A 26,258-nucleotide genomic window follows, 5' to 3' on the forward strand; every position below is an offset into this window, starting at 1 on the left:
TTTCAACTATGTATTCTCTGGTTCGCTCCATGACAGAACACAACATCAAGGTATGTGACCAGGCTCACTGTATTCTCTGGTTCAAATCACCTGCTGATGGGCAGTACTGTTTATAAACATTCCTGTCTCCAATAATGGAGTTATAATTTCTGTTTGCTGACGATCAATTAGAACATCCAGTTTGGCCACACTCGCATCATATGATAGTTAATTAAAATCATGTTGAAGAAAATAACATATAATCAACACCATGCAACATTTCCTGGTGAAAGCTAAGGTATTATATATCCTTTTCTTGTGATGGTATAAGAGCTCTACCGGCCCCCCCTCGAATCAGACACTGGGAAGAAGTGGAAAGTTTGGTTGAGGGTAGTGCGGTTGCCTTTGTTAAGAAGGTTGCAAGCTTTTTCCCACCCATATTTCCCACTTCTCATTTTTGCCCTCCTTTTGTTTTCATGATCTTGTCAGCTATGGCCTAATGGCAACCTACAAGTCAATGGCCACTCATTCATAACACTTTCTTTTCTCGCTCTAAGCAGATCAGGAATAAAGTAGGGGGAGAGGTGGATCATCTTTCTCCCATTTTTTGATGAGTTCCCAACTTGTAGACATCAAACTTGAAAAAGGTGATTCCATCTCCTTTTCACAGCATCGACAGGGACAAGCAGCGCCATGTTTCCCACTTTGATCCTGTTACAATGATTTTGCAGCAACCAAATGTATCCTGAACATTTACACAATGATGCACGTATTATGACTGCATATAATATATATTTGTGCAATGATGCCAAGAATTTTCCCATTTATTAGGGATAAAGAAAACCTTCACTGCGTATAACTATATGCTATTGTAAATCGCATCTGGACACGAGGGCAGGGTTTCAATAATCAGAGAAATATCACGGAATGGAGAACCAGGAACAGTAGCAGTTGTCAGCGGTGGCGGTACTGTAATTATGTTGTGATGATGCATGATGCACAGTTATTGTTTAAAGTATTTTTTATTTAAAAATATATTAAAAAAATATTTTTTAACCACAAAATAAATACATTATAAACCTTGTGGCATACCAAGGTCAGAAATTAAAATAGCAAGAAAACAAAAAAGAAGAAGGCAGGTTGAATACACCAAAGCAATCAATATTGAGTTTTTTTTTAAAAAAAAAAAATAGTTGACAAAAGTAATTTGCAAACTAGCATATTTACCGGAAAAAGAAAAACAAAACATTAAGAGAATAGCATAGTTTAAGTGGTTGCCACATGAAGACCCCATTTGGAATTCAGGTTGGGTATTTTTTTTTATAATTTTCTTTCTTTAATTTTAAGTTATTTTTTTAGTATTTTTAGATTGTTTTGATGTGTTGAAGTAAAAAATAAATTTTAAAAATAAAAAATATATTATTTTAATATATTTTTAAACAAAATTAAAAAAAAAACACAATTAATTAAACCTCTAAATAAAATTTCAAAACGAAAAGAGCTGGAGGCATCTGACGAGGACAACAGTGGAGCACCAATTTCCAGTGAAATATGGTATCTCCAGAGCATGTAGTAAACTATGGTTGGTATCACATGGACAACAGTGGAGCACCAATTTGTCCACAACGAGGGAAAAAAAGAAAAGAGTTGGAGGCATCTGACGAGGACAGCAAAGTCAACTAGAATGATCCAGTGCGTTTCATTATCAAGCGGTATTACGGCGGCTACTGCACAATCTCCCCAAGTTCTATTTTATTTTTTATTCTTTTTTTTATGTTTTAAAATATTTATTTTTTGTTTTAATTTTTTTTAATGTATTAATATTAAAAATATTTTTTTTAAAATAAAAACATTATTTTAATATATTAAAAAAACTTAAAAAATAAACGTGGCCCCGGCCACAAAAAAGAAAAAAACTTAAAACTTATTTTTCTATGCTACTCAAGAACATGTTGACCTGAGATGTAAAATCACAAAAGTTGTAATTACTTTTTACCGTCTTGAAGCTTGATATTAATAATGGAGAAGAAATGTGAGCACAAGAGTAAAGAGTCAAGCTTATAATCATGACTCGATGGGCACCCTTGTTGCAAATCACAATATTCCAGATTGAATTGTATAGTTATATTTTTATGTTTCTTTTGTATTACATTATGTATTAAGGTGTTGTTTATTTTTGTATTTTAAAAGTATTTTGAAAATATTTAAATTTTTTATTTTAAATTAATGTTTTTTTTAATATTTTTGAATATTTTGGTTAATATAAAAAATAATTTTAAAAAATAACTGTAATTATATTTCTAAATATACTATAGAGGTCTACTTGACATATCTAGCATTGAAGTAAACACTTAAAATTGATAAGGAATCAATTACAGGAGAAATAGAATTTACATAGCTTTATATATATATACGCTAAACGTAATATTTAACAAAAAAAAAAATTCAACCATTGCAAGGACACAGTTTTAGCCTTTTTTTTGTTTTTACAATGATCACATGCAGTCAAAACACATTAAATCATCCAAAATCTGTTGTTGAATGATCAATAGAAGCTGGTGACGTCACTGGAGTTTCAAAAACAGTGGCGGCGTGTGGGATTCTATGCATACCTGTCACTGGCAGCGCATGTAATCACATGCCGTCGCTGGTAAAAACTGGAATCTTTTGAAACATGTTTTACAAATGACTCAATAAAGCTAAATTTAGATAAAGTTTGTTTAAATTCATGAGCATGCTTGTTAGACTCATGACTTGGCTAATCTTTTCTATTTTTTATTTATATAAAATGCCTGAACATGTTTAGAAAAATAATCTAAACATTTGTTTATTTATTTTATGAAAAAATAATCATTTTTTCTAAATTGAAAAAAAAATATTTCTCTAATGTTTTTATTATACATAAATATCCGCTAAACATTACAATGTAAAAAAACCTTAATCAAGATAAAGACAGAGAGAGAGATCTTAACTCCATTGTCGTTGCATGTATTTCAAAGGAGTTAGCCAGTGATTAAAGAGCAAGGAGTAAATTTTAATAAATTCTCTTATTCAAAAATTAATTCAAAACGTCAAACAGGTTAATTTCTATATTTTTTTTAACTTACCAAAAAAAAGGTTAATTTCTATATTTTTTTAGAAAAATCAAGATAATATTATTTTAATTAAAAAACTTATTTTAAAAAATCATTAAATTAAAGGTAAGGATTTAACGGGATTGGCTGGTCAATTTAAATTTTTAAACGTGTCAATCAGGTTTTTTTTTTTTAATTTTTCTTCATTTTAAATCAATTCAGCATCAGCTGAGCTCTAGATAATCCGTTAGGCTCATCCAGGTTTTACTAAATTATAGTTTGAGTACCCTGTTTTTATCAAATTAAAAAGGCAGACATAATATTAAAAGTTGGCCCAGGTATCACAGAACATGAGAAAAACTTCATCGCACCTGCTTAAGTAGCCCAATGTTTTGATGGATTCGGGCCAGCAGAGGCCCCAATATATCGTCCATGCCCAGTACGCAGAGGTTCTAGATGCCCTAAACTCACCCAATTCCCGGACGCTGCTGCGTCCACCCTCATCCGTGAACTATATATACTGCGTCCACCTTCGCTGCACTTTTGACCTCCACTGCCTCTCTGCTAAACACCACCAACGGGCTAGTTCAATACAATCGACCACCCAGAGCAACCGTGAAGTAATTAAGTAATTAGCTATGGACCTGGACGGCCTAGACGAACCGAGCAAGGTACGAAAACCACCCAGCAGATTCGCGCCAACTTCAAAGAAACCTCAACCAAAACCTAAACCTAAACCTAAACCCGAACCTCAGGAATCAGTACCGGTGGCACCAAAACCCGACCATTCAGTTTCTAACACAGCCGAAGATGCTAAACCTAAAACTGATGATACGCTTTCGAAGACGGAAACGGGGGTTTCCAATGGTAATGTGAAGATGGAAATTGATGCTAAAGAAGAGAGAGGTGCGGCTGTAAAGGAAAATGATCCAATGGATGTTGATAAAGAAGAGGATGAGGATGAGGATGATGTGGTTGTTCGCGAAATTGATGTTTACTATACTCCTTCCGTCGACCCCAACACTCAGGTGAACTTTTTTCTCTTCCTCTTTGGAGTGGAGTTTTTCTTTTAACAGTAATTTTATGAACTTAATTTTTCTTTTTCTTTCTTGCAGTTATATGTAATGCAATATCCATTGAGACCGTGTTGGAGACCGTATGAATTGGATGAAAGATGTAAAGAGGTTAATATTTTACCTTTTTAGGGTTTATTGCTCTTGTTGTTTTGTGAGGGGGAAAGGGAGATATTGAATGATGATTTTCCATTTTTTTTAGGTTAGAGTGAAACCTCAAAGTGCCGAAGTGGAGGTTGATTTGTCTATTGATGATACTAAAAACTATGACCCTGATATTGCTAGCAGATTGAATATGAAAAAGCAGGTTTGCCTCTGTATTTGCCCTTTCGTTTTTTGGTCAAAGGCTCATTTTGGTATGGTATTTCTTCAGTGCATAAACATGGAATGAAAGGGCAGGGTTAGGCTTCATTATTGGTAGTTTTTTTTTTTATTTTAAAAATAGTGATCTGCCAATATTTTTGGGCAGATCATAAGTTCTTGGTGTATTGCCAAATTTTCACCAAGGTGAGTGCCTTGGTTTTGTTAATGGGAAACTTGGTGCCTTGAAAGTCATGTCCTAGGAACAATATTGATTTTGTAGCGAGGTGTGTTTCAGGTGTTTGTTATTCAGGACATGATCAGATGTCATCTCTGGTACAGTTCATATTCTTTGTTCATAGTTTTGCAGTTTACTGAAATATTTATTTTTTAGGTTATTTTAGTGCTGGTGATGACTGGTGTTTTATTTATTTGTTTCTTTTCTTCTTCCCGAGTCACATCTGTTATGGTTTTTGATGTCCCTGTAACCTTTTCTGTTCCTTGTAACTTCTTATGTACTTGTTCAATACTCTAATACAGTATCATGATTTGCGGTTTTCTTTAGACTTTGTCATCCTCATGGTCGCCGCCTCCTGCTACTGGGTATGCTGTTGGGGTTCTTATAGGTAATAAGGTATGCTTGTCCTACCCTCCTGTTATATGCTTTAATGTAGTCTGTTTAATTCATCAATGTGGTTGAAACAACTTAGTAGTAAACATTTTTTTCTGTAATCTTGGGGAGCGATGGCTCTGTAAAAAATTATTTCTCTGCATCATGCACATCTCATGACATTTTATGACGGGAAAGAAAAAGGATAGAAGTTCTGCTTCTCATGAAACTCAATACAAGCTGCATTTGTTCTCGAGGCATAAGAGTAATTGTTAATGTATCTATCTTTGAATATTGTGAGATCTATTATTGATTGGTGGATACTGGACAGCATTCATAAATTTATGATCAAGCTCTTTTTTTATTTATTTGATGAGTGATCAGTGTTTCTTTTATCTGCCTTGAGCAACTGTTATAAGTTTCTCTGTAGTCATTCATAATGTGCCAGAAAACATTTTTACGGTTGGTTTTTATATGATTATGTACTTTTTTTTATTTAATGTATCTATACCCTCATCTATTTGGGTATCCATACAGTTTCACATATTTAGTTTCTCCCTCTACATTTGTAGTGTTGTTAATTTACTAGGAAACTCTTGAGTATGCTCCACCAGTGTATGCGTGTGCGTGTATGTGCAACTAGGTGATCAGTGTACCATCTGTATTCTGCTGCATAATGTTGCTCTAAGTTTGTTTTCCAACCATCTTTAACAGATAACATGTTCTAAGAGGCTTTGCCTTTTTTTTTTCCCCAACTTGCAGTTACATCTGAATCCTATTCATGCAGTGGTGCAGCTTCGGCCATCAATGGACTATCTAAGTTCTGGTAATTCTAAAGGGAAAAAAAATGCCACAAGTGGAGAAGATTCCAATGAGGGGAAACCCTTGGGTCTACCAAAGAAGCAGGTTCTTTCTCTCTTCATATTCTGAATGCTTTTGTTAAATAAAAGTAATCAAGCAGAGGATGCCTTGGTTTGTTGTGGGGCCTCTGGCCTGGTCTGCTGTTCCCTTGGAATGGTGACATGGATATGGTTCTTGCTTTAAGCATTTTTATTCTTGTAACTAAATTCTTCATGCACATCGTTTATGCATGAGTTCTTGCTTCCTGGCATTTTCAACTTATATCTGTTGCATCATGATATAAAAAAGCATGAATTCCTTAAAACTTTTGATGGACTAAAATACCTTGATTATCAATAATCTTACACTCTGTTTTAGTTTTCAGTTTCCTTGTTTTCTTATAATCCCCTTTTGAATCTTTTAAAATTTTCTCTACAAAAGATAAATAACTGGTTGTGATTCATACATTAAGACCAAAGAGTGGATTAATCACTTTTTTGTTATTTTTTTAAACCACCTATTGAAGTACAAATGACCACCTACATCACGAGTGACACATTAGCGAGTAGTGCATAAATGAATGGTTGTAGATAGAACACACACACACACACACACACACACACACACAAGTGCATGTATGCACACACATGATATGCTTATGCTCATATTGTATGTATGCCTTAATATGGCAGGCAACCAGGATTTCATAGAAATTATTGAGAGACACGAGTGCATGTATGCACACACATGTGATGTGTTTATTCTCATATTGTATGGATGCCTTAATACTGAAGGCAACCAGGATTTCATAGAAATTATTGAGAGCGTTTGGTTATTTATTGTTGTTGTTGCTACTACTATTATTTTTATTTATGCACATAACCTATCAGTTCCTAAGCACCAAATCTTATTTATGTTTGGTGTAGAGCAAGCAGATGAGTTCAGGAAATGAGCAAAAACCAGATGTTGAGGAGGTACACCAATTAAGCGTGCAATTTTACAACTGAAACTTAACATGCATTTATCTAGTTATAATCACATAGTTTGGATTCAAGTAAAAAAGTGAAGGCGTGATGCTTCTTTTCCTTTCTGTTGCTGCAATTCTTCTCCCTGGCATTTTCTTTGGGTTAAATGGTTTTCATTCCAAATTGGCAACTTCCTTTTGCTACGTGCAAGTTTTTATCTTGTAAATAACTTCTCTTTTCTTCCCCTAACTTTACTCAAAAATTGGAATAACGTGTAGGCATGTGGGAATACAAAAATTACTGATGAAAGAAATTATATATTTAGATGAGCTGAAAAGTTTTGGAATTTTCCTAGGTAGGATGGTGTTAGGGAGAAACTATTAGGCATTGGATAAAGAAAGATGATCTGTTGGACACATAAGTGCTTTGCTTCATAGTGGGTTTATTATAGTTGTTCAATCATTTAGTTAATTTAACGCTGAAAAGTAAAATTACTACTAAGGACTGTTTTGCAGTTCTCTTAATTGGTTATTTTGTTGCAGTCTTGGATTCCTCTGAAGTACCATGGCTCAAAAAGTGATTTATCTGCCAGATATCTACAGAACATGGTGGCACCAGAAAGTTCTACCATTGAGTTTGCAATGAGCCCGTATGGTTTATTTATAACTTATCTTATTTGTAACTCTAGGCCTGTAGCAACTTTTCCAAAACTTTCATGTACTTTAAGATTATTTTTCTGAAGCACCAAATTTGCTTACAAGTTGATGTGATTTTATATGAAGGTATGACTACATGAGCTCCTTGTGTCCAGGGATATCAAACAACAATATTAAACTCAATGGTCCTTCAAGAAGGTTCAGTCACCCTACTTATTTCATATTTCTTCTATCTTCAATATCAGAGGTTGATGCAGTATGGGAACGAGAAAGTTTACTCATTTGTTTGTGGTTTAGTATGTTTAGAATTTTATTATTATTTAGATAGCTTTCTAGGATTTTGTTATTATGATTATTAATATTTTACTAGAATTTTCTTATTTCTTAGTTTAGGTTACTAGAGATTTCTTCTCTGCCTTCTCTTTCTCTCCTCTATTTAATTCCTCTCCTATAGGGGATTCTGCTGCTTCTATCTTTTTTATTACCCTGTCCTACGTCAAATGTGTTATGCATGCTCCAAAATATGTATGAACATATATTGGCACATGTAAAAAATTCATAGATCTGTCATGCATGCATACAATGCAAGAATGCATCTCAGAGGCCTTGCAGAGCACCTTTATTGACTTGGTCATTCTTTTTTAGAATGAAGTTAGGATAAATTATATTTCAAGTAGCGTTTTTGTTTCACTGGCTTCACGATAACATTGTTTAGGATATGCAATTACATAAGTTGCATTTACAACAAAAGTGTAGCACTGTTTTTTTACTCTGAAATTTTTTATATTCTTTTATTGTGAAAAATTGAATATGCCATGTGAAAAGTGGATAATTTGAACCTTACAATGATTGGACTGAGAAATCAAGGAAAGAGGCAGCAATGAGGTGTAAAATAGAACCTTGGTGTAACAATACAATAAAAAGGTAAAGAAAGCTAGTGCAAATTGAATGTTGTGGTTGTTTCTCTGCTGCCCCAAGATTATTAATGGGAGACTTGGGACACAAGATCTAACTTGTATTCTGCTTATGGAGTTCAACTGTTCTGTTCACTACCCTTTCTTATTTTTCATTACTTTATAATGAATAAATGTCACAGTAACCTGTGATGGTGATGGAAATTGGGGTGCATGTATGTGTTTTTCTTTTCCATCATAATAGATGATTTTCATCAACTGATGATTTGTTTTTGTGCTTTTGCGCTATTGGCTTTTTAAGTGGAAATAGATGTTGTTACAGGGTTTTGCTTTCACTGCCTCTGGAAGAACGAATTAAGAGGTTGTTTTTGGAGGTTTGTTCTGACTCAATATTGTATATCTGTGTTCCATTATATGATATAGTGATGCTTTGGAAGTTGTTGCCAGCCAATGTATGTGGCGGAATTTTGATTGTACTGGTGTGTCTTTGTTTTGTAAGTTGTTGTGCAATTTTGGCCAGCTGTTCAGAAACATTAATGCGTGAGAAGTGTGGCGTGTTTGCTGATTTACATCTCTGTTTCTTATTTTTAACTTCTTTTCTCTTTTCCCGAGATAACACTTATTGACTAGTGGCCAGATGCGTATTTTAAAAACAGATTTAGTTATTTAAATGAATCCAGGCATTCATGTCTATGGTGTCCTTTGGAACATTTACTTGCCCAGTTTGAGTATATACATCATCCAGATCCAAATCCAGGATTGCATTTCTCTTTCTGGATTATAAGGATTCATGGTTTCCACTTTGTGGACTTTTTTTTCTTTTCTTTTGTTTGTCTTTTTTGGTTGTAGATTTTTGATGGGGTGAGCGTTTTTACTTTTTTTGTCGTTCAATTGGGATGTGGTTCTAATTGTTGTGGCTCAATAATAGACAGTACGTTTCTTTCTGGTCTTGGTACAGCATTCGTACAGTTTTCTCAAGAAAAATTTCCACTTGAAACCTAGACCTTTAAAAAAATTTCCCCTCCTATCCCAATAGAACTTGAGCCACCAGAGTATGAGCATTGAATTTGCTTATCTCTGAAGCTCCCAACTGGATCGTGAAGTTTTAATCTATTATATTAGTGTTTATTTAAAGTTATGGAGTCAAGACAATTTTGTGTTCTTTCTCAATTGTACCTCTACTCCCTTTTCCTTTATGCCTTTTCAGCTTATGGAAGAAAATCTTGAAGCGATGAATTGTGATAATGAAAATATTTGTTTTCAATTTGGAAAGCAATTGTTTGTTCTCTTCAGATAATTCTGGACTGTTATTCTTAATAGGGACCTCCAATTCATCGGTTTGCTGCTCTTAGGCATCTTATTCCAAATGACTCCATTGAAGATCTCTTAATAGTTCTTCAGGAGTATGGGCAATTAGTGCAAGGACTATGGGTGCCAAAAACGAGTTTACTGTTTCCCAACCCAAAGCCAACTGAAAAGGTTAAACTTGCAGCTAGAGATTACATACTTCTTTTATTTAGCAAGAGTTTGGTGGTGACCCCTTCAGAGCTTAATGTCCCAATGAAGCCTCTGATTCTGAAGAGCTTCCTGAATATATTTGCTGTTGAAAGGCCTTCCTTTAAGGATTGGAAGTTCAAAGAAAATGTGGATACATTGTTTGTAGAACTGTACCCAGACATTGTTAGAAAGCAAGAACAAGCTTGGGAAGTCATGGGAAAAAACATTTCTGCTGCTTTTGATCGAGCTGGAAAAAGTGTGTCCAAGAATGTGATAACAAAGCCGAAGAAAACCATGACAGATGAAACTCGAGAAGCTCTGCGGAAGGCCTTGCCAAAAGTTCTCCAAACTCACAAGGTCTGCAGGTATGGGTTTAAATTTTTTTCCTGGCTATTTAACATCTTTTGTGTGTATGCATGCATGTTTCTCTACTCATATTCCAATAAATATGCAGTTGAAACAGTATTTCTAATCATTGATACATTTGGAAGCCTGCACCAGTTTAATGGCCTGCATCAGTTTAATGTGGTACTTTGATAAGTAGTTAATTTTTTATTTACCATTGGAGGCAGTTAATTGTTTTTTCTGGAGAAAGAATTTCTTAGTGGTTTTATAGGTTAAAACAAGCCAGGGGCTTGGGTTCAGCTGTTTTGTAGGTTGCTATAAATCTTTTGATGAATAACTCTAAATGAGTGCTTTCCACGTGATGTGAAAGTAGAAGAGATCAATAGATTGTGCTTTAACCCGTAATACCAGCCTGTGTTGTCAAAATTTCTTTTTGACATCAATATCGCACAAGCTTCCTTTTTGGGTTGAACACTATTAGTTCATTTGAAATCTATGTTGTTACAGATTGACAAAAATTTGTCTCAGAATTTCTTTTTCACTCACTTAAGTATAATGATACGCTTCTTCTCTCACAGTTTTCAAATGATTTGCCAAGGTTTGCGGCAGTTGGCCATCTCTCAGTCTACTCTTCCAAAGGCAGATCCTAGAATCGCAGTAGCTGCAGCCTCTGGTGCTGAAGCTCCTCCAGAGGAACTTCAAGAAGTCATAAGTGAAGTCGCAACTAATATTCATGGCTTTTATGTTTTGAAGTCTTCACCAGAACACCCAGATTTTGATCCATTGAGGTTATATATATACTATTTTTTTTTCTTTTGTCAATCCACTGGTCTTATGGGGCTTATGTGTAAATACGATGCAATAAGATTAACCAGAATAATTATCTACTTCTCATAATTTCTTCTCCCTAGCAGAAAAGTTGTAATTGGGCTTTTTCTGGCAAGAGGACCTAATGCGAATATTAAGAAGTCAGAGGTCCAAGCAGCAGCCAGGCTTGAGCTTAAGAGGGAGCCTTCAAACAGTGAATATATTAAGGTCAGTGATGTAAGACAAACTTAATAGATTGGATAATGCCACCTGAATCTCATTTTGTGGTGACCAGTTTACATATTGTTGTTCGAAATTCTAAAGGGTTAAAGATTAGTTTTGTGTTTTAATTTAAAATGGATGAAAAGGGCTCAAGCTTTGATGGAAGTAGCCAGAAATTTTTAAAACATTTCCAGAATTTCTTGGTAGCAACTAAGGGATGTTAAAGTGTATTTGTTTTTGTTGTAGATGATAAAAAGATTAGGTGGGTTCTAGGTTATCTGGTGGCACTAGAGAAGAACAACTTTGGGGATGTCTTATGAAAGAAAAAGCTAAATCATATTGTTATTTTTGGGCAATTTGCTAGTATTGTAAGTTAAGTTGCTTGTCGCCTCCCATTTCCCTAGGTTGCTACCTGCTTCATGGTGCAAGAAACGTGAAAAGCTTGCAATCTTTGAGGCTATTCACAGTTTTTTCTTGTGTTTTCCAATTTTTTATTTTTTTTATGTTTATTTTTTTATGTGTTTATTTTTTTGAGTTTTTGATGTTTTAGTGCTGATGGGATTTAGCCTCTGTGATTCTAAAAGCAATGTAATAGTCCATGTGATGTGAGGAATACTGGAAGCAGACTGCACCGGACTCAAATTACACAACTGTGAATTGTTGGAGATTTCTCTGTTGATTTCAACTGCGTGGGCTAAAACTTAAACCACAATAAAAACCTCTTAAAAAATAAACTAGCCTATCCTTCTACTGACACTTTATAACCTTGTTCTGTCCTTTGTTTATCTGTTTATTATTTTGTTATCCAAACCAATTTGGCATTAAGATTTTGTTGACCTGTAATCATTCCATGAACCATACTCAGAAATTACTATCAAATAGGTTCATTCCAAAATAATGTTGTTGAAGGTTGGCCTGCATTATGACTTGTGAGGCTTGTAGTTACAACTAGGATGAAATTAATGATTTCATCTAAGAAGTTGCAGCCATCTATTCAGTAGCACTTTTCATAGCTTGAGTGATTGAAGCATGTTTTCTTTTCCAGGTCATGACTGATTTATGTGAATCCAAAGGTTCTGCGTGGGTATTGAAGAGTGGTGATGGAAAACCATCATGATTTGGTTGAAGGTAAGCAATAAAAAAAGCCAGTCACCTAATGATGTTCAGATTTTATAATTCATATTGAAGGGAGGATCTGATGCCATGCTGTTATACCGCACCTCTATTCTAAAAGATATTTTTGTCAAAACATTACCAAATCTGTCTCTCGAAGTTCTTGCCAGTAACAAGTGCTGCGTGGAGATACTGATACTGCCTAGCTCCTTGGATTGGGTTGGCAACTCTATGAATGAGAACAGTTGGATGCTCTAAAAAAAGAAGAATAATCTTGAGATCTTCGACAAATTCAGTGAAAATGTTACTTGTGTTGCATTATAAGAAGAATTGGTTATGAGATAAGGAAAAGAGACAGTAATTATAGTGCATGCAAAGAACCCTTCATTTTATTTTATTTTTCTTCAGTGCTTTTCCTAATCAGTTGCTTTGCCTGGTATAACTGTGCAGGTCTTGCGTTTTTGCAAGTGCCTTTTGTTTCATTTGCCGTTTGTGGAGGTGCTTGTCATGTTATGGCGCAATGGCGATTAAGCTAGCTCTACATTCTGACTGCAGTCCTTGGGGAGCAATAAAACCAATTGTGGTATAGAGCTGATTGTTCCAAGAACCTTCTTAAAGGTGGATCAATGGTCATAACTGCTCTGATGCTTCCTCACGGTTGTGGCTCGGTACATAATTAGGTGTTAGTAAAATCACAGTTCGACTGGATTTCAACTCCTCGGTTTCTTTCTATCTAATCTCTTCTTGTGAGAATTACTAATGAGATATGACCATTACAAGACTGGGAAAATTAGATTTGAAAAAAAATCATGTTGTCAAGGAGGTGAGCGCTGGAAGCCTGCATGGTCGTGCTTGACCTATTTGAATCGGGGTTGGCAACCAAGCTTCCCAGGAATCATAGATGGGGGCAATTAAGGTGAGTGTACTGAGCAAAACTCCAGTGGCGAACCGCTGTGCATGGTAAGAATGTTCTGAGATTGAAATTGACTAGAAAAACATTATTTGTGTCGATCAAGCAAATGATGCAATGAAGAGGAATTTGTTTAAGTAATAGAAGAGAGTTAATCGCCTAATTAATTATGTATAAATTATGATTTGACCCGTTGTGTTTGTTTAGATAAAGAAAGCTTCTTGTGGGAGAGTAATTATCACGTCAGTAAATCATAAAACTAGCTGTGCTACGCAGTAGCATTTGAAACGAGTCCCAAGATGGACTTTCGCTGTGAACAAAAATTATCATAATATAATACGGGTTGAACTCGGGTGGGGTTTTATGTATAAACTGAAAAAACCGTGTTTCATCTATTATAAATGTAAGTTTATGGCTTAGGGTTTGTATTTTTCAGTAATTTAAATTTTCAAAAACGGATTTTCAGAAATAAAAGTCTAAGATGGAACAGATATTCTCAAGGAAGTAGAATTGGAATAAAATAAAAATAATTGGTTTGGCTTCGACGAAACTACCTAATGCATGTCAGCCTACGTGCTTTCCGAGCCCTATAAAATGATCATTCCCCACGTTGATGTGGAAGATGTGTTCTTGAATATAACTAACAAACAAAAAGGACGATGTAAAAGAGTTTCTTTAGAGATCATCTCAGCAACCAGAAGTTGCATTTTAGTCTTTATGGTCTTTAGAGATCATCTCAGCAACCAGAAGGTGTTCTTAAATATAACTAACAAACAAAAAGGACGATGTAAAAGAGTTTCTTTAGAGATCATCTCAGCAACCAGAAGTTGCATTTTAGTGTCTTTATGGTTGTTTTTTAAATATTCTTTATATTAAAATATATATTAATAATATTTTTTAAAAATTATTTTTAATATTAACACATCAAAATAATTTGAAAATATTAAAAATATATAAATTTAAAGTTAATAAAAAATAAAAAAAATTAATTTTTTTCAAAAATACTTTTAAAATATAGAAACAATTAAAAACCAGTCATAGTGCCTGGCTTAAATAAGCTCACCTGCATGTTAATTCCTGGGTATTTTTACCAATTTATAAATATAATAAATAAAAAGAGAATACTTTATATATAAACTTTTATTTTTCATTTCTTCACACAGTTTTGTTATTAAAAAAAAGGGCGGAAGTTTTACTGGTCAAGTGTTTTTTTAATTATTATATAGCAATTGCAGGTATTTTAGATATATGTTATATCATTGCCCACAGAAGTCTTAAATATCCTTGCAATTTTATTTATTTATAGGTAAATTTGGAATTTTCTAATACATGTCAAAACAAGTGTCCATATTGTTAACTTTTGGAACTCATGCTTCTTTAAAGATATAGGCTGTTCATATTTTATTTTTGAATATAGAAAAAAAGTAATAATATAACCTAAAATTCAGATAAAATAAATCCCATGTTTTTTTGGGTTAAAAGCAAAGGGTATCCTGCTTTTTTTCTTAAAATAAAACATCTAATATCCAAACACTATTTTTAATCAAAACTAGTATATTTCATATGCTCCGCAATAGTTTAACACTAATTTAAAAAAAATATTAATAAATTTAAAAAATTTAAAAAATATTTTAAATGTCTTGAGTCTGACAATTATATCAAACCTAAACACTTTGGGTTTGTTGGTTATGAGTCTAGTAGCTATGTCAAACTTAAGCGAACAACAAATAAAGATATTATAATTATGTATTTTAGTTGTTAGGATAAAGAAAAGAAAAAAAGAAACACAAACAATAAATTATAGGCGACAATCCAATTATGATGTATACATGAGCTGCTCCATGTGGAAGCATGCATGGTTGCACATCTAGTGAGATATTTGATAGCCAAATTTGATTGTCGAGAAGCATCTCACATGTCATTTTAATGGCACGGGCATTGTCTATTCGCTAAAACATATAGAATATGTGTGTAGTTTTTTATTTTAAAAACAAAAATACAACATGACAATATTAAAATACCATCATAGTCCTCTTAATTACATAACATATCTATGTAATTTCACGATTGCAATCCATAGTAATTCATATCTAGAGTTACACTGGAATCCCTATGCAATTTAATTTTTTTTTATAATATTTAAAAACAAAAATACAACATGACAATACTAAAACACCATCATAATTCTCTTAATTACACAACATATCCATGTAATTTCACGATTGCAGTCCATAGTAATTCATATCTAGAGTTACAGTGGAATCCCTATGCAATTTAATTTTTTTTATAATAAGCTAAAATAACCTTAGTTTAGAAGTATAATGACACTAATTTAAAAAAAATATTAATAAATATTAAAAATTTAAAAAATATTTTAAATGTCTTGAGTCTGACAATTATATCAAACCTAAACACTTTGGGTTTGTTGGTTATGAGTCTAGTAGCTATGTCAAACTTAAGCGAACAACAAATAAAGATATTATAATTATGTATTTTAGTTGTTAGGATAAAGAAAAGAAAAAAAGAAACACAAACAATAAATTATAGGCGACAATCCAATTATGATGTATACATGAGCTGCTCCATGTGGAAGCATGCATGGTTGCACATCTAGTGAGATATTTGATAGCCAAATTTGATTGTCGAGAAGCATCTCACATGTCATTTTAATGGCACGGGCATTGTCTATTCGCTAAAACATATAGAATATGTGTGTAGTTTTTTATTTTAAAAACAAAAATACAACATGACAATACTAAAACACCATCATAATTCTCTTAATTACACAACATATCCATGTAATTTCACGATTGCAGTCCATAGTAATTCATATCTAGAGTTACAGTGGAATCCCTATGCAATTTAATTTTTTTTATAATAAGCTAAAATAACCTTAGTTTAGAAGTATAATGATGGATTAACATTTTTTTTTATTTTTCATGGTCCTCTTTTCTAAACAAATAAATAAAACTTAATAATCCATCATTTTTGGGTGTTGAGCTTAGGTTTCTATAAGTTTGACAAACTATCAAATCTATAAAATTTATTTTATTTTAATAAGTTAAGGATTTTTTATTTATATTCAGAGACATTTTATGTTAAGAATATTTTTTTTATTAATGTTATCAAGATAATATTATATATTTAGCTCCTCTTTTCTATAAATTATCAAGATAATATTATATATTTAGCTCTCTTTTCTATAAAAAAACTTGTGGATTATATATAGATCGTGAGTTCTTTAGCAAGGAGAAATCAATTCTCATATATTTTATTTTTATGATTTTTTTTGTAAGATTATTACATTTTCTCTAAAAAAACGATTGATTTAATTATTATTATTTGATTATAAAAAAAACTAATGTACCCTCTATCTACAACCTTCGCTTTTTTTAAAAAAAAGGCACAATAGTTGCGCATGAATAATAAATTTAGCCTGCAATGTTTACTGCATGGTTTCTTCCACACCGGCAGCACAGTAGTCACTGTTAATGTGTGTCCATTGCGTTATGTTTGCTAAAGGTTTCTTCCGATCCTTCAATAGTTTTTGTTAATGTTAATAATAATATAATATAATATATGAGATACAGTGGCCAAGAAAACAACGCTAAAATAGAGATGATAGTATTTTAGAAATATATTTTTTAAGAGAATTACGTTTTATATTTTAAATTAATTTTTTTATATTTCAAGATTATATTTTAAAAATAAAAAATATTATTTCAATATATTTTAAAAAATAATTATTACTATAACACTAAATAATCTCTCAATATAGTTATTAAATCTCAATCAATCAAGTAAATAAGCTTGATAATTAAATCTATCTAGATAAAATAAAAAATAGGAATGAATAAAAACCTGGTTGACTTATGGCAAAACCTAGTTGAAATCTATTTTTTTTAAATGTATTTTTTTTGTTAAAGATTTTTTTAATATTTTTTAAGTTGATTATTAATTATTTTTAAAATTTATTATATAAATATTAGAAGAATATTTTATTTTTTTAATGTAAGTTTTAAATTTTTTTAGTACATGTACTCTATATTTATAATATATTTATAAAAAAAATTATATTTTTTAATGTGAAATAAAAAAACTTTTTAATTTAAAAACTTAAATTTAAAAAAATAATATATTAATATATTATCTTTTTAATATGAAATAAAAATATTTTGAAATAATTTTTTAAATTTTATTATTTATAAAATATATAATTTATGTTCATATAAATTATTTTTTAATTTTTGATATAAAATATAAAATATTGTTTTTTAATATTTTTTCTGGATTAATCGAGATTAACCCGTGTAACCCCAATTTCAAAACCCCGGATCGGGTCTATTAACTAATGTCTCCAAGTACATTCACACATCCACGTTCCTTGAGCAACTCACTTGGCTATATAAATACAATCAAAACCCCCAATTTCAAGCCCTAGATTTCTCAATCCTCTTGTACTCTTCTTCGTTCTCACTTCCCGTTTCGCAGCCAAATCATCAAAAGTCAAAACCTAAAACTGAATCAAAATTACAAAAAAATACGCCATGACTGATTATGAAGCAGAAAGATACGAAGGTAACGGCGGTGCCGACTTCGAAAACCAGAGCTACGGTGCCGGCGGCGCCGATTCCTCTCCCCCGCCTCGCGGCGGCGCTGATGATCAAAGCGATTCTAAGTCTGAGGTATAAACAGATGTAAATCATTTTGCTTAGACAGAAGAGCTGTTAAGATTGCGATTTTTCTTTTGTTTTTTTGGTAGTTTAGTTAGGGTTTCCGTTTGTTTCTATTTGGGAATATGAGCTATGTGATGTTATTTTTGTAGCTTTAGTTATTCATAGAAAGCTTGTAGTTGCTGCATTTGCTGATTTGGGGTTTTAACTGGAACAAACACGGAGCAACGTAAATAACATGAATTGGTTCCTGTTGGCCTTTTTTTTTATGCCCTACGATTATTTTTTCGAATTAACAGTGTATGTTTGTCCTATGCTAGCTATGGATTTGGTGTTTGTCAATGCTGGTTACACTTGTGGATATTGCTTTTGTTATGTTCTAATTTTGTTAAGTCTGTTGATATCTGATGCTATGTCAAGTTTTTGTTCAGACACGTGAAACATTGTGCAGCTATTGGATTTACAGATGTTTAGTATTTGTTAGTTTTGTATTTTGGTTCTTGATGTAGACAGCCCGTTTGTTGTAAAGGATTTTGTGGGTTTTTGTTTTTGGCTGGTACTGTGTACCACATATCCTTTTTATTGGGATCTTACTAGCATAATGCATGAATTTCAGCGTGGGTCTCGTGACTATGAGAGGGAGTCTTCAAAAAGTAGGGAAAAAGAGAGAAGCAGAGACAGGGACAGAGGTAGAGATAGGGAAAGAGATCGAGACAAGGATAGGGAGAAAAGCAAGGACAGGGATAGAGATAGGGACCGAGACAAGGATCGTGACCGTCATCGTGACCGTGATCGTGATCGCCATAGAGATCGCAGTGAAAGGAGGGATCGAGGTCGAGATAGGGATGATGATGATTATCACCGAAGCCGAGACTATGACAGGTAATAAAATCTGATTATTTTTTGAATGCTGAGTTTTAAGGATTGTCTTCTATATACCGTTCCATTCTTTATTATGCTAAGTGCTGGATATCTGTTTTATTGGTTCTATTAGCAGGCGGAGAGACTATGATAGGGACAAAGAAGACAGACATAGACGTCGGTCACGATCTCGTTCGAAGGGTAGATCTGAGCACAGATCGAGGTCGCGTTCTAAGAGGTATATTGGGTGGGGGTACACCAAATTTTTATCCATACTTACAACTTTATTCAATTTTGATCTTCTGTTTTCTAATTTGTGCGTGCCTTTTTGGCATACAATCTCTATCTACTTAAAGCAAAAGGATCAGTGGTTTTGATATGGCTCCTCCTGCTTCTGCAATGTTGCCTAGTGCTGCTGCTGCTGCTGCTGTTGCTGCTGCAGGTACATGTACCCTCTTATACAACTTAAAATGTCATATTCTCTTAACTGCTATCTTTGTTTTTGTTTGACATAGTGTGGAAAATCCGTATCAAATTACATGGTATCATTTGGTAAGCAGTATTTTGTTCTCTAACTTTGTATATCTAGCTTCTTAAAGCTGTGGTCTCTGAATGGGCTGTACTACGTTATTATTATTGCTTATTTGGTGAAATAATTCTGGAACTGAGAGAGTTTTTGGTTTTTCTTGTGTTTGGTGTTTGTTTGTTTGTTTTGTGTCTGTCTTTTGTTGTAAGAAGGCAATGTTGGGCTACTTGTCCCACTGTGCTGACAATGGGCGTGAGTCAGACTTCTGTAGCTTTTATGTACAAGAAGGAGACAATGCACCGGTTTGATGGTTCTCTTTCGTCTTCAACTGGCAACTATTGCCTGTTTTGGTAGTCTTGCAAATATATCCTCCAGAACTTGAATATGATTTATACTTTCATTTCTTTTGATAAAATTTATTGCCAAAGGTTAGGACTTAGTGTTTCTATTTGAGAATGATGCAGGACTTGATTTTGGTACCCCAACTACATTAGAGTAAGGATTGATTTATGATTGTGTACTAATTTATTTTTAATTACCTTTGCAGGTCAGATTACTGGGACAGCTCCTCCCATTCCTGGAATGTTTCCCAACATGTTTCCATTAGGGACTGGCCAGGTGTGTATCACTCTCATATGTTACTTGTATTCATTTCCATATTCTCATTTGCATTGATTGCATTTCATTTGTTCATTTGCAGCAGTTTGGTGCTCTCCCTGTTATGCCAGTTCAGGCAATGACTCAACAGGTTGGCAGGAATGAAAGATGTGATTTTTTCTTGTCTTTTTTTTCATTAATTTTTGGAGTAATTATATGATTTATTTTGTGATTTCAGGCTACCAGGCATGCACGGAGGGTCTATGTTGGCGGGCTTCCACCTATAGCTAATGAACAGGTTTTGTTTTGCTTCCATTTCCCCCCTCATCTTTATATAACCTTGTTTGGATACTAATCTGTTAGCTGTACTGCAGTCTGTGGCTACCTTTTTTAGCCAGGTTATGGCTGCCATTGGAGGGAACACTGCAGGCCCAGGTATGCCATATTCTTTTTAATTTTGTTTTGCTGATACACATAATTAGACTACCTGCATCCTTTCCAGAGTCACTAAATTTTTATCTGGTTTGTTTTGCTAAGGGGATGCTGTTGTTAATGTTTATATAAACCATGAAAAGAAGTTTGCATTTGTGGAGATGAGATCTGTTGAGGAGGCCAGTAATGCAATGGCTTTGGATGGGATTATTTTCGAGGTAATTTTGTTTTTCTATATCCTTTTTGTTTTGTTGTGTCTATGATATTTGCTGTTACATGTTACTGACCTGTTTGAGCTATTTCATTGCAAAACTTTATTTTCCCAGGGAGCACCTGTTAAGGTTAGGAGACCGAGTGACTATAACCCGTCTCTGGCCGCAACACTTGGTCCAAGCCAGCCCAATCCCAATCTTAATCTGGCAGCAGTTGGCCTTACTCCTGGTTCTGCTGGTGGACTCGAGGGTCCAGACCGCATTTTTGTGGGTGGACTCCCTTATTACTTCACAGAAGCACAGATCAGGGAGTTGTTGGAGTCTTTTGGAGCTCTCCGTGGTTTTGATCTTGTAAAAGACAGAGAGACTGGGAACTCAAAAGGCTATGCATTTTGTGTTTACCAAGATCTTTCAGTGACAGACATAGCCTGTGCTGCTCTGAATGGAATTAAAATGGGTGATAAAACTCTCACTGTTCGACGTGCCAACCAGGGCACCAACCAGCCAAAACCAGAGCAAGAGAATGTACTATTGCATGCTCAGCAGCAGATTGCATTGCAGGTAAATATTGTTCCATTTTTATATATAAATATGTATTCCATGCCATCATAGGTTTATTTTGTTATATAAACTTTTTTGTTTTTTGCAGAGGCTTATGTTGCAGCCACCACCTGTAGTCACGAAAGTTGTATGCCTAACTCAAGTAGTTACTGTGGATGAGCTCAAAGATGATGATGAGTATGAAGACATTTTGGAAGACATTAGAATGGAAGCTGGGAAATTTGGTAAAATCTTTCAACTGGCTATTTATTTTGTTTCTAGCCTTTGTACTGTGAATCTTCCTTCATAGTAATTGATTGTTCTTTATTCTCTGTGTGTTATATGTCTGTTTTACAGCCATTTCTAGTCCCACATTCTGCTATAAAGAATCAAGCTTAACATACACAGACAGAAGACTTCATAATCCCTTATTTATATTTACTTGAGATTGGTTTCCATTTTTCAATAAAAAATAGTTGTTTTGAAAATTTTGGATTGCATATTTTCACACGTTATATGCAGGTCAACTGGTGAATGTTGTGATCCCACGCCCAAGACCAGATGGTGAAAATGCACCAGGAGTTGGGAAGGTCAGCATATGTTACAGTTTGTTTCATCTATGCTTCAGTCTTTGGAAAGTAGTAGTTTTTTCGGGCTATAGTTGCCTACTAGAATCTTGGGTTGTTTCCAGGTGTTCTTGGAATATGCAGACACTGAAGGTTCTTCAAAAGCACGAGCAGGGATGAACGGGAGGAAATTTGGCGGAAATCATGTTGTGGCTGTCTTTTTTCCAGAGAACAAGTTCTCCCAGGGAGAATATGATGAATGACTAATTAGTTGTGTAGAGGCTGCTTCCTTCCACCACTTGGGTTTTGGATCCTGTGATACCCTGTTATTATTAGTGGTTATGTTTTAAATGATAGCTTAGAAGTCTACAACCTCTTGCCTTTGGCTGTTTGATTGAATGCCTCCCTGTTGAAGTCTGTGAACAGATGACCGTTAAACATTGAACTAGTTGAGATGAATTTCTATGATATTCGACTACTTGCATCCTCCTCTTTTTTTCTTTTAAAAAAAGTCAAATAAATTTGACGGCTGCATTAGATTTGATTTGATTGTTACTTAAAGCATATGAAAAATCCTAAACATATGAAAACAGATAATAATTAATGAGTCATTGTGAGATTTGATTGTTACTTAAAGCATATGAAAACAGATAATAATTAATGTGTTATACTTGTGTTTCTGATTTATTACGTCTTGATGCGGTGAAATTTGTTTATCCATTTCAAGCTTGTTCTTTATAAAATATTAAGATTTTCTTTTATGCCAATCAAATTGTGTCTAGAGTAGATAATTTTATTATTTTCTTCTAGCTTCGTCATATTTTAGGGTTTGATTTAAATTAATTCTTGACCTATAATATAATTTTTTTTATTATGATTATTTAATTAAGTTCTTATAGTGGTAATACACTTTGATTTTCATTTTAAAAATGACATGAAATGTAATTATAATATAATTTCTTTATACATCAAAAAAGACAAATTGACAAGTAAAAAATTTCAATTCAAATATATAAAAACTTGATCTGATCCGTTCATTAAATAAATTAGATCTCCGTTGATTAAATAAATTAGATCTAGATCTACCATCCATTCGATCCATTAATCACCATGCTTACATAATTTAAAAAGAAAATTTAACTTTAATTTTTCATCTTTAATAATAAAAAAGAGATCATCTATTATTTTGGATTTTTAGCATATAAAGATATCATTGAAATGTAAGAAATTAAAAATTATTTTATAATTAATTCTTATATTATGCTTGTATTTGTTTTTCAAATAAAATCGTTGTATAATATACATATTTAGTATCTAAGTTGTCCATAGAGTTCTTGTAGTCATCCGGATTTTCAGGACAACAAGCTCTTTTCAGCATTTTGTTTTGGAGTTAATATTATAATATATAAAATATTTTTTATATATTTAAAGATATTTATTTTCTAATATATACATTATATCAAATTGTATATAACACTTTATTACTTAATTAAATAAATATTCACCATATATAACATTATTAAATTAACATATATATTTAAATAAATATATGATATATTTGTTTTCCAATACTCCAATCTGTTTCGACTTATTTCTAAGATTTTAAATAACATAAAACATGAATTCTTATTATTATTTTTTTTCAAATGCTATTAAACATTTCAGGGGTACAGCCGTGTACGGTATTCCCTCCAGCTAACAGATAATTGGGAAGGATAATGCAATTTTTTATTTTTTTTAAGCAAAAAGAAATGAAAGTTCTGTTTAAACCATTTCTCCGTTTAGACCGTCACTTCAACCTCCCCTAAACCCTAAAAACCACCTATACACATTCCACTCGCACGCACCGCCCCTTCATTTCCTATCCTTCAACTTTCAAAATGCCCTCCACCCTGCGCCACCTCCGCCACCTCTCCACCACCATCCAGAAAATCTCCATCTCCAAAGCCAAATCAAGACTCCGCACTGAACATGACCCAGACAAAGCACTAGCCATCTTCTCCTCCGCTTCCAGTAATGACTCCTCCCCCCCGGTCGTCTCTCGCTATGCTCAAGACCTCACCGTCCGCCGCCTCGCCAAATCCCACCGTTTCGCTGACATCGAGTCCTTGATGGAATCCCACAAATCCGACCCCAAAATCAAAGAAGAACCCTTTCTTTCTTCACTAATCAGATCTTACGGTGTTGCCGGAATGTTTGATCAGGCACTAAAAACTTATCAAGAAATGGATCAGTTGGGTACCCCTCGATCTTGTATTTCTTTTAATGCTTTGTTATCTGCTTGCATTCAATCCAAACTTTATAAGAAAGTTCCTGTGCTGTTTAATGAAATTAGTGAGAAATATGGGGTTTTGCCTGACAAGGTTTCGTATGGGATGTTAGTCAAGGCTTATTGCGAGGATGGGAAATCGGAGAAGGCGATTGAGGTACTGGGGGAAATGGAAAAGAAAGGAGTGGAAGTTACGGCGATTGTTTGTACACCAGTTTTGAATTGTTTGTATTCAAAGGGAAAGAAAGATGAGGCGGAGAGGTTTTTGGATGACATGGTGGAAAGAGGGTGTGAGTTGGATGCTGTGGTGTACAATGTGAAGATTAGCAATGCTGTGAATCAGGGGCCGGAGAGAGTGAAGGAGTTGATTGAGGAGATGGAGAATTATGGGTTGAAACCGGATACAATTAGTTATAATTATTTGATGACTAGTTATTGTACGAGTGGGATGATGGAGGAAGCGAAGAAGGTTTATGAGGAGTTTAGGGTACATGGGTGCAAAGCGAATGCGGCAACATTTAGAACTCTGGTTTTTAACTTGTGCAAGAGTGGCGAATACGAGAAAGGGTATGAGATATTTAAGGATAGTGTGAAGGTGCATAGAATTCCAGATTTTAATACATTGAAATATTTGGTAAAGGGGTTGGTGGAGAAGAAGAAGATCAAGGAAGCAAAAGGATTGATTCGTACAATGAAGAAAAAGTTCCCTCCTAATTTATTGAATGCGTGGAAGAAAGTTGAGGAAAATCTTGGTTTGCATTCTACTGAGGAGGACAAGGAAGTTAAAGAGGCTACAGCTTAAGGATTAATCGGAGGCATGTTCTATGTTGTGTTGGGTGATAAATTCAGCTACAAGCGAATCAAATTTCTCACATTGCAACAGCTTGTAACTTTTGTAGCTTGATTCCCTTTTGAATCTTTACAATACAATTAGCCAGGGAAGCTGCTTTGGCAGTTGCAATAAAATTTTGAGCTCCATTATTGTTTCATAAAAGGTTCGACTGCGCTCATGAGCTACATTTCCTCTTGGATGCCATGTAATTTGTAGAATGCTAGTCCATGTTTTAACATTTGCTTTCATTTTTCTTCAACGCGGCTAAAGCTTTGCTTTTTCCACGGCGATAAAACTTATTGATGCTTAACCCATCATATTTTAGTTTCAGTTTTCTGCCTGTTAGTTTTTCCACCATCCATATAGTGCATGAGGTCCTTGAATTTGTTGGCTAGCCTAAGCATGTTGTGATTGCAAATAAACTTCAGTGGTCCTTGCATCATTGTTCTGCAGGAGGCCCGTAGATGTAGTAATGAACACTAAGAGTAAGTGTGTTTGGTTAGTGGGTTCTGAGGTTATGGTTTAGAAAAAATTATTATATAGAAAGTATGTTTAGTGGAGTTGAGGTTGGTTTGATATTTATATATATTTGGTTAAAATTATAGTTGAAATTGAGGTTGAAAAAAAAAAATTTAATATGTTTGGTTAAGAATACTTTTTAAATTGAGGTTATAAAATAATTTAAAAAAAATATATTTATATCGATAATTTTTAATTTAAATATTGTGGATTTAACCACTGCTTTTATAATGCTATTACATTATAAAGTAAAAAATATTTTATAAAAAATATTTTTTATTATTTCATTAAATCATCTACAACTTTATTATGTATGAAATATATATAAAAAAATTTAAAAAATATTTTAAATGTCTTGAGTCTGACAATTATATCAAACCTAAACACTTTGGGTTTGTTGGTTATGAGTCTAGTAGCTATGTCAAACTTAAGCGAACAACAAATAAAGATATTATAATTATGTATTTTAGTTGTTAGGATAAAGAAAAGAAAAAAAGAAACACAAACAATAAATTATAGGCGACAATCCAATTATGATGTATACATGAGCTGCTCCATGTGGAAGCATGCATGGTTGCACATCTAGTGAGATATTTGATAGCCAAATTTGATTGTCGAGAAGCATCTCACATGTCATTTTAATGGCACGGGCATTGTCTATTCGCTAAAACATATAGAATATGTGTGTAGTTTTTTATTATAACTATAGTTTTTTTAATTTTTTAAATCCATAATAATATCAAGTCAAATATTATCAGGAATAAAATTAAAATTATAAATAAATTTTATAAATACTATATCTTTAAGTGATTTACATCTAATTTATATAGTATTATTAAATATGTTAAACATTAATTTTTTAAATAAAATATAATTAAAAATAAAAAATAATTTTTTTATTTCACTGAATAAAATCTAATTTAATA

The 26,258-nt window shown here is 33.3% G+C and overlaps 3 protein-coding genes across 15 annotated transcripts; all 3 read left to right on the forward strand.

The window, feature by feature from the left end:
* Positions 1–3,469: 3,469 nt before the first annotated feature.
* On the forward strand, positions 3,470–13,536 carry LOC105126545 (SIN-like family protein). 2 transcript variants are annotated; one of them, XR_842443.1, is made up of 14 exons: positions 3,470–4,081; positions 4,169–4,237; positions 4,329–4,433; positions 4,992–5,060; positions 5,799–5,942; positions 6,803–6,850; positions 7,384–7,490; positions 7,624–7,695; positions 8,734–8,785; positions 9,732–10,273; positions 10,852–11,041; positions 11,168–11,288; positions 12,328–12,410; positions 12,846–13,536. XR_842443.1 is itself a non-coding variant. In XM_011027433.1 (14 exons), the coding sequence occupies exons 1-13, from the start codon at positions 3,692–3,694 to the stop codon at positions 12,397–12,399; spliced, it is 2,001 nt and encodes a 666-aa protein (XP_011025735.1). In that variant the 5' UTR covers positions 3,474–3,691; the 3' UTR covers positions 12,400–12,410; positions 12,846–13,536. The 2 variants fall into 2 exon arrangements, 1 of the variants encoding a protein (XP_011025735.1); XM_011027433.1 differs by having other exon boundaries at positions 3,474–4,081; positions 10,832–11,041.
* A 4,110-nt stretch (positions 13,537–17,646) lies between these two features.
* Positions 17,647–22,198, forward strand: ATU2AF65A (U2 snRNP auxilliary factor, large subunit, splicing factor). 12 transcript variants are annotated; one of them, XR_842444.1, is made up of 14 exons: positions 17,647–17,990; positions 18,595–18,860; positions 18,973–19,077; positions 19,196–19,281; positions 19,355–19,391; positions 19,913–19,983; positions 20,066–20,113; positions 20,201–20,260; positions 20,337–20,397; positions 20,500–20,612; positions 20,721–21,167; positions 21,256–21,391; positions 21,504–21,736; positions 21,838–22,198. XR_842444.1 is itself a non-coding variant. In XM_011027434.1 (14 exons), the coding sequence occupies exons 1-14, from the start codon at positions 17,863–17,865 to the stop codon at positions 21,973–21,975; spliced, it is 1,764 nt and encodes a 587-aa protein (XP_011025736.1). In that variant the 5' UTR covers positions 17,648–17,862; the 3' UTR covers positions 21,976–22,198. The 12 variants fall into 12 exon arrangements, 9 of the variants coding, with proteins under 9 accessions (XP_011025736.1, XP_011025737.1, XP_011025738.1 ...); XM_011027434.1 differs by having other exon boundaries at positions 17,648–17,990; positions 21,669–21,736; XM_011027435.1 differs by having other exon boundaries at positions 17,648–17,990; positions 20,069–20,113; positions 21,669–21,736.
* Positions 22,199–23,469: 1,271 nt separating this feature from the next.
* On the forward strand, positions 23,470–25,130 carry LOC105126547 (pentatricopeptide repeat-containing protein At4g36680, mitochondrial). Its single transcript, XM_011027444.1, has one exon. The coding sequence runs from the start codon at positions 23,593–23,595 to the stop codon at positions 24,781–24,783; it is 1,191 nt and encodes a 396-aa protein (XP_011025746.1). The 5' UTR covers positions 23,470–23,592; the 3' UTR covers positions 24,784–25,130.
* The last annotated feature ends 1,128 nt before the right edge of the window (positions 25,131–26,258 follow it).

Source organism: Populus euphratica, unplaced genomic scaffold (assembly GCF_000495115.2).
Source record: "Populus euphratica unplaced genomic scaffold, PopEup_1.0 scaffold41.1, whole genome shotgun sequence".
Classification (NCBI taxonomy): domain Eukaryota; kingdom Viridiplantae; phylum Streptophyta; class Magnoliopsida; order Malpighiales; family Salicaceae; genus Populus; species Populus euphratica.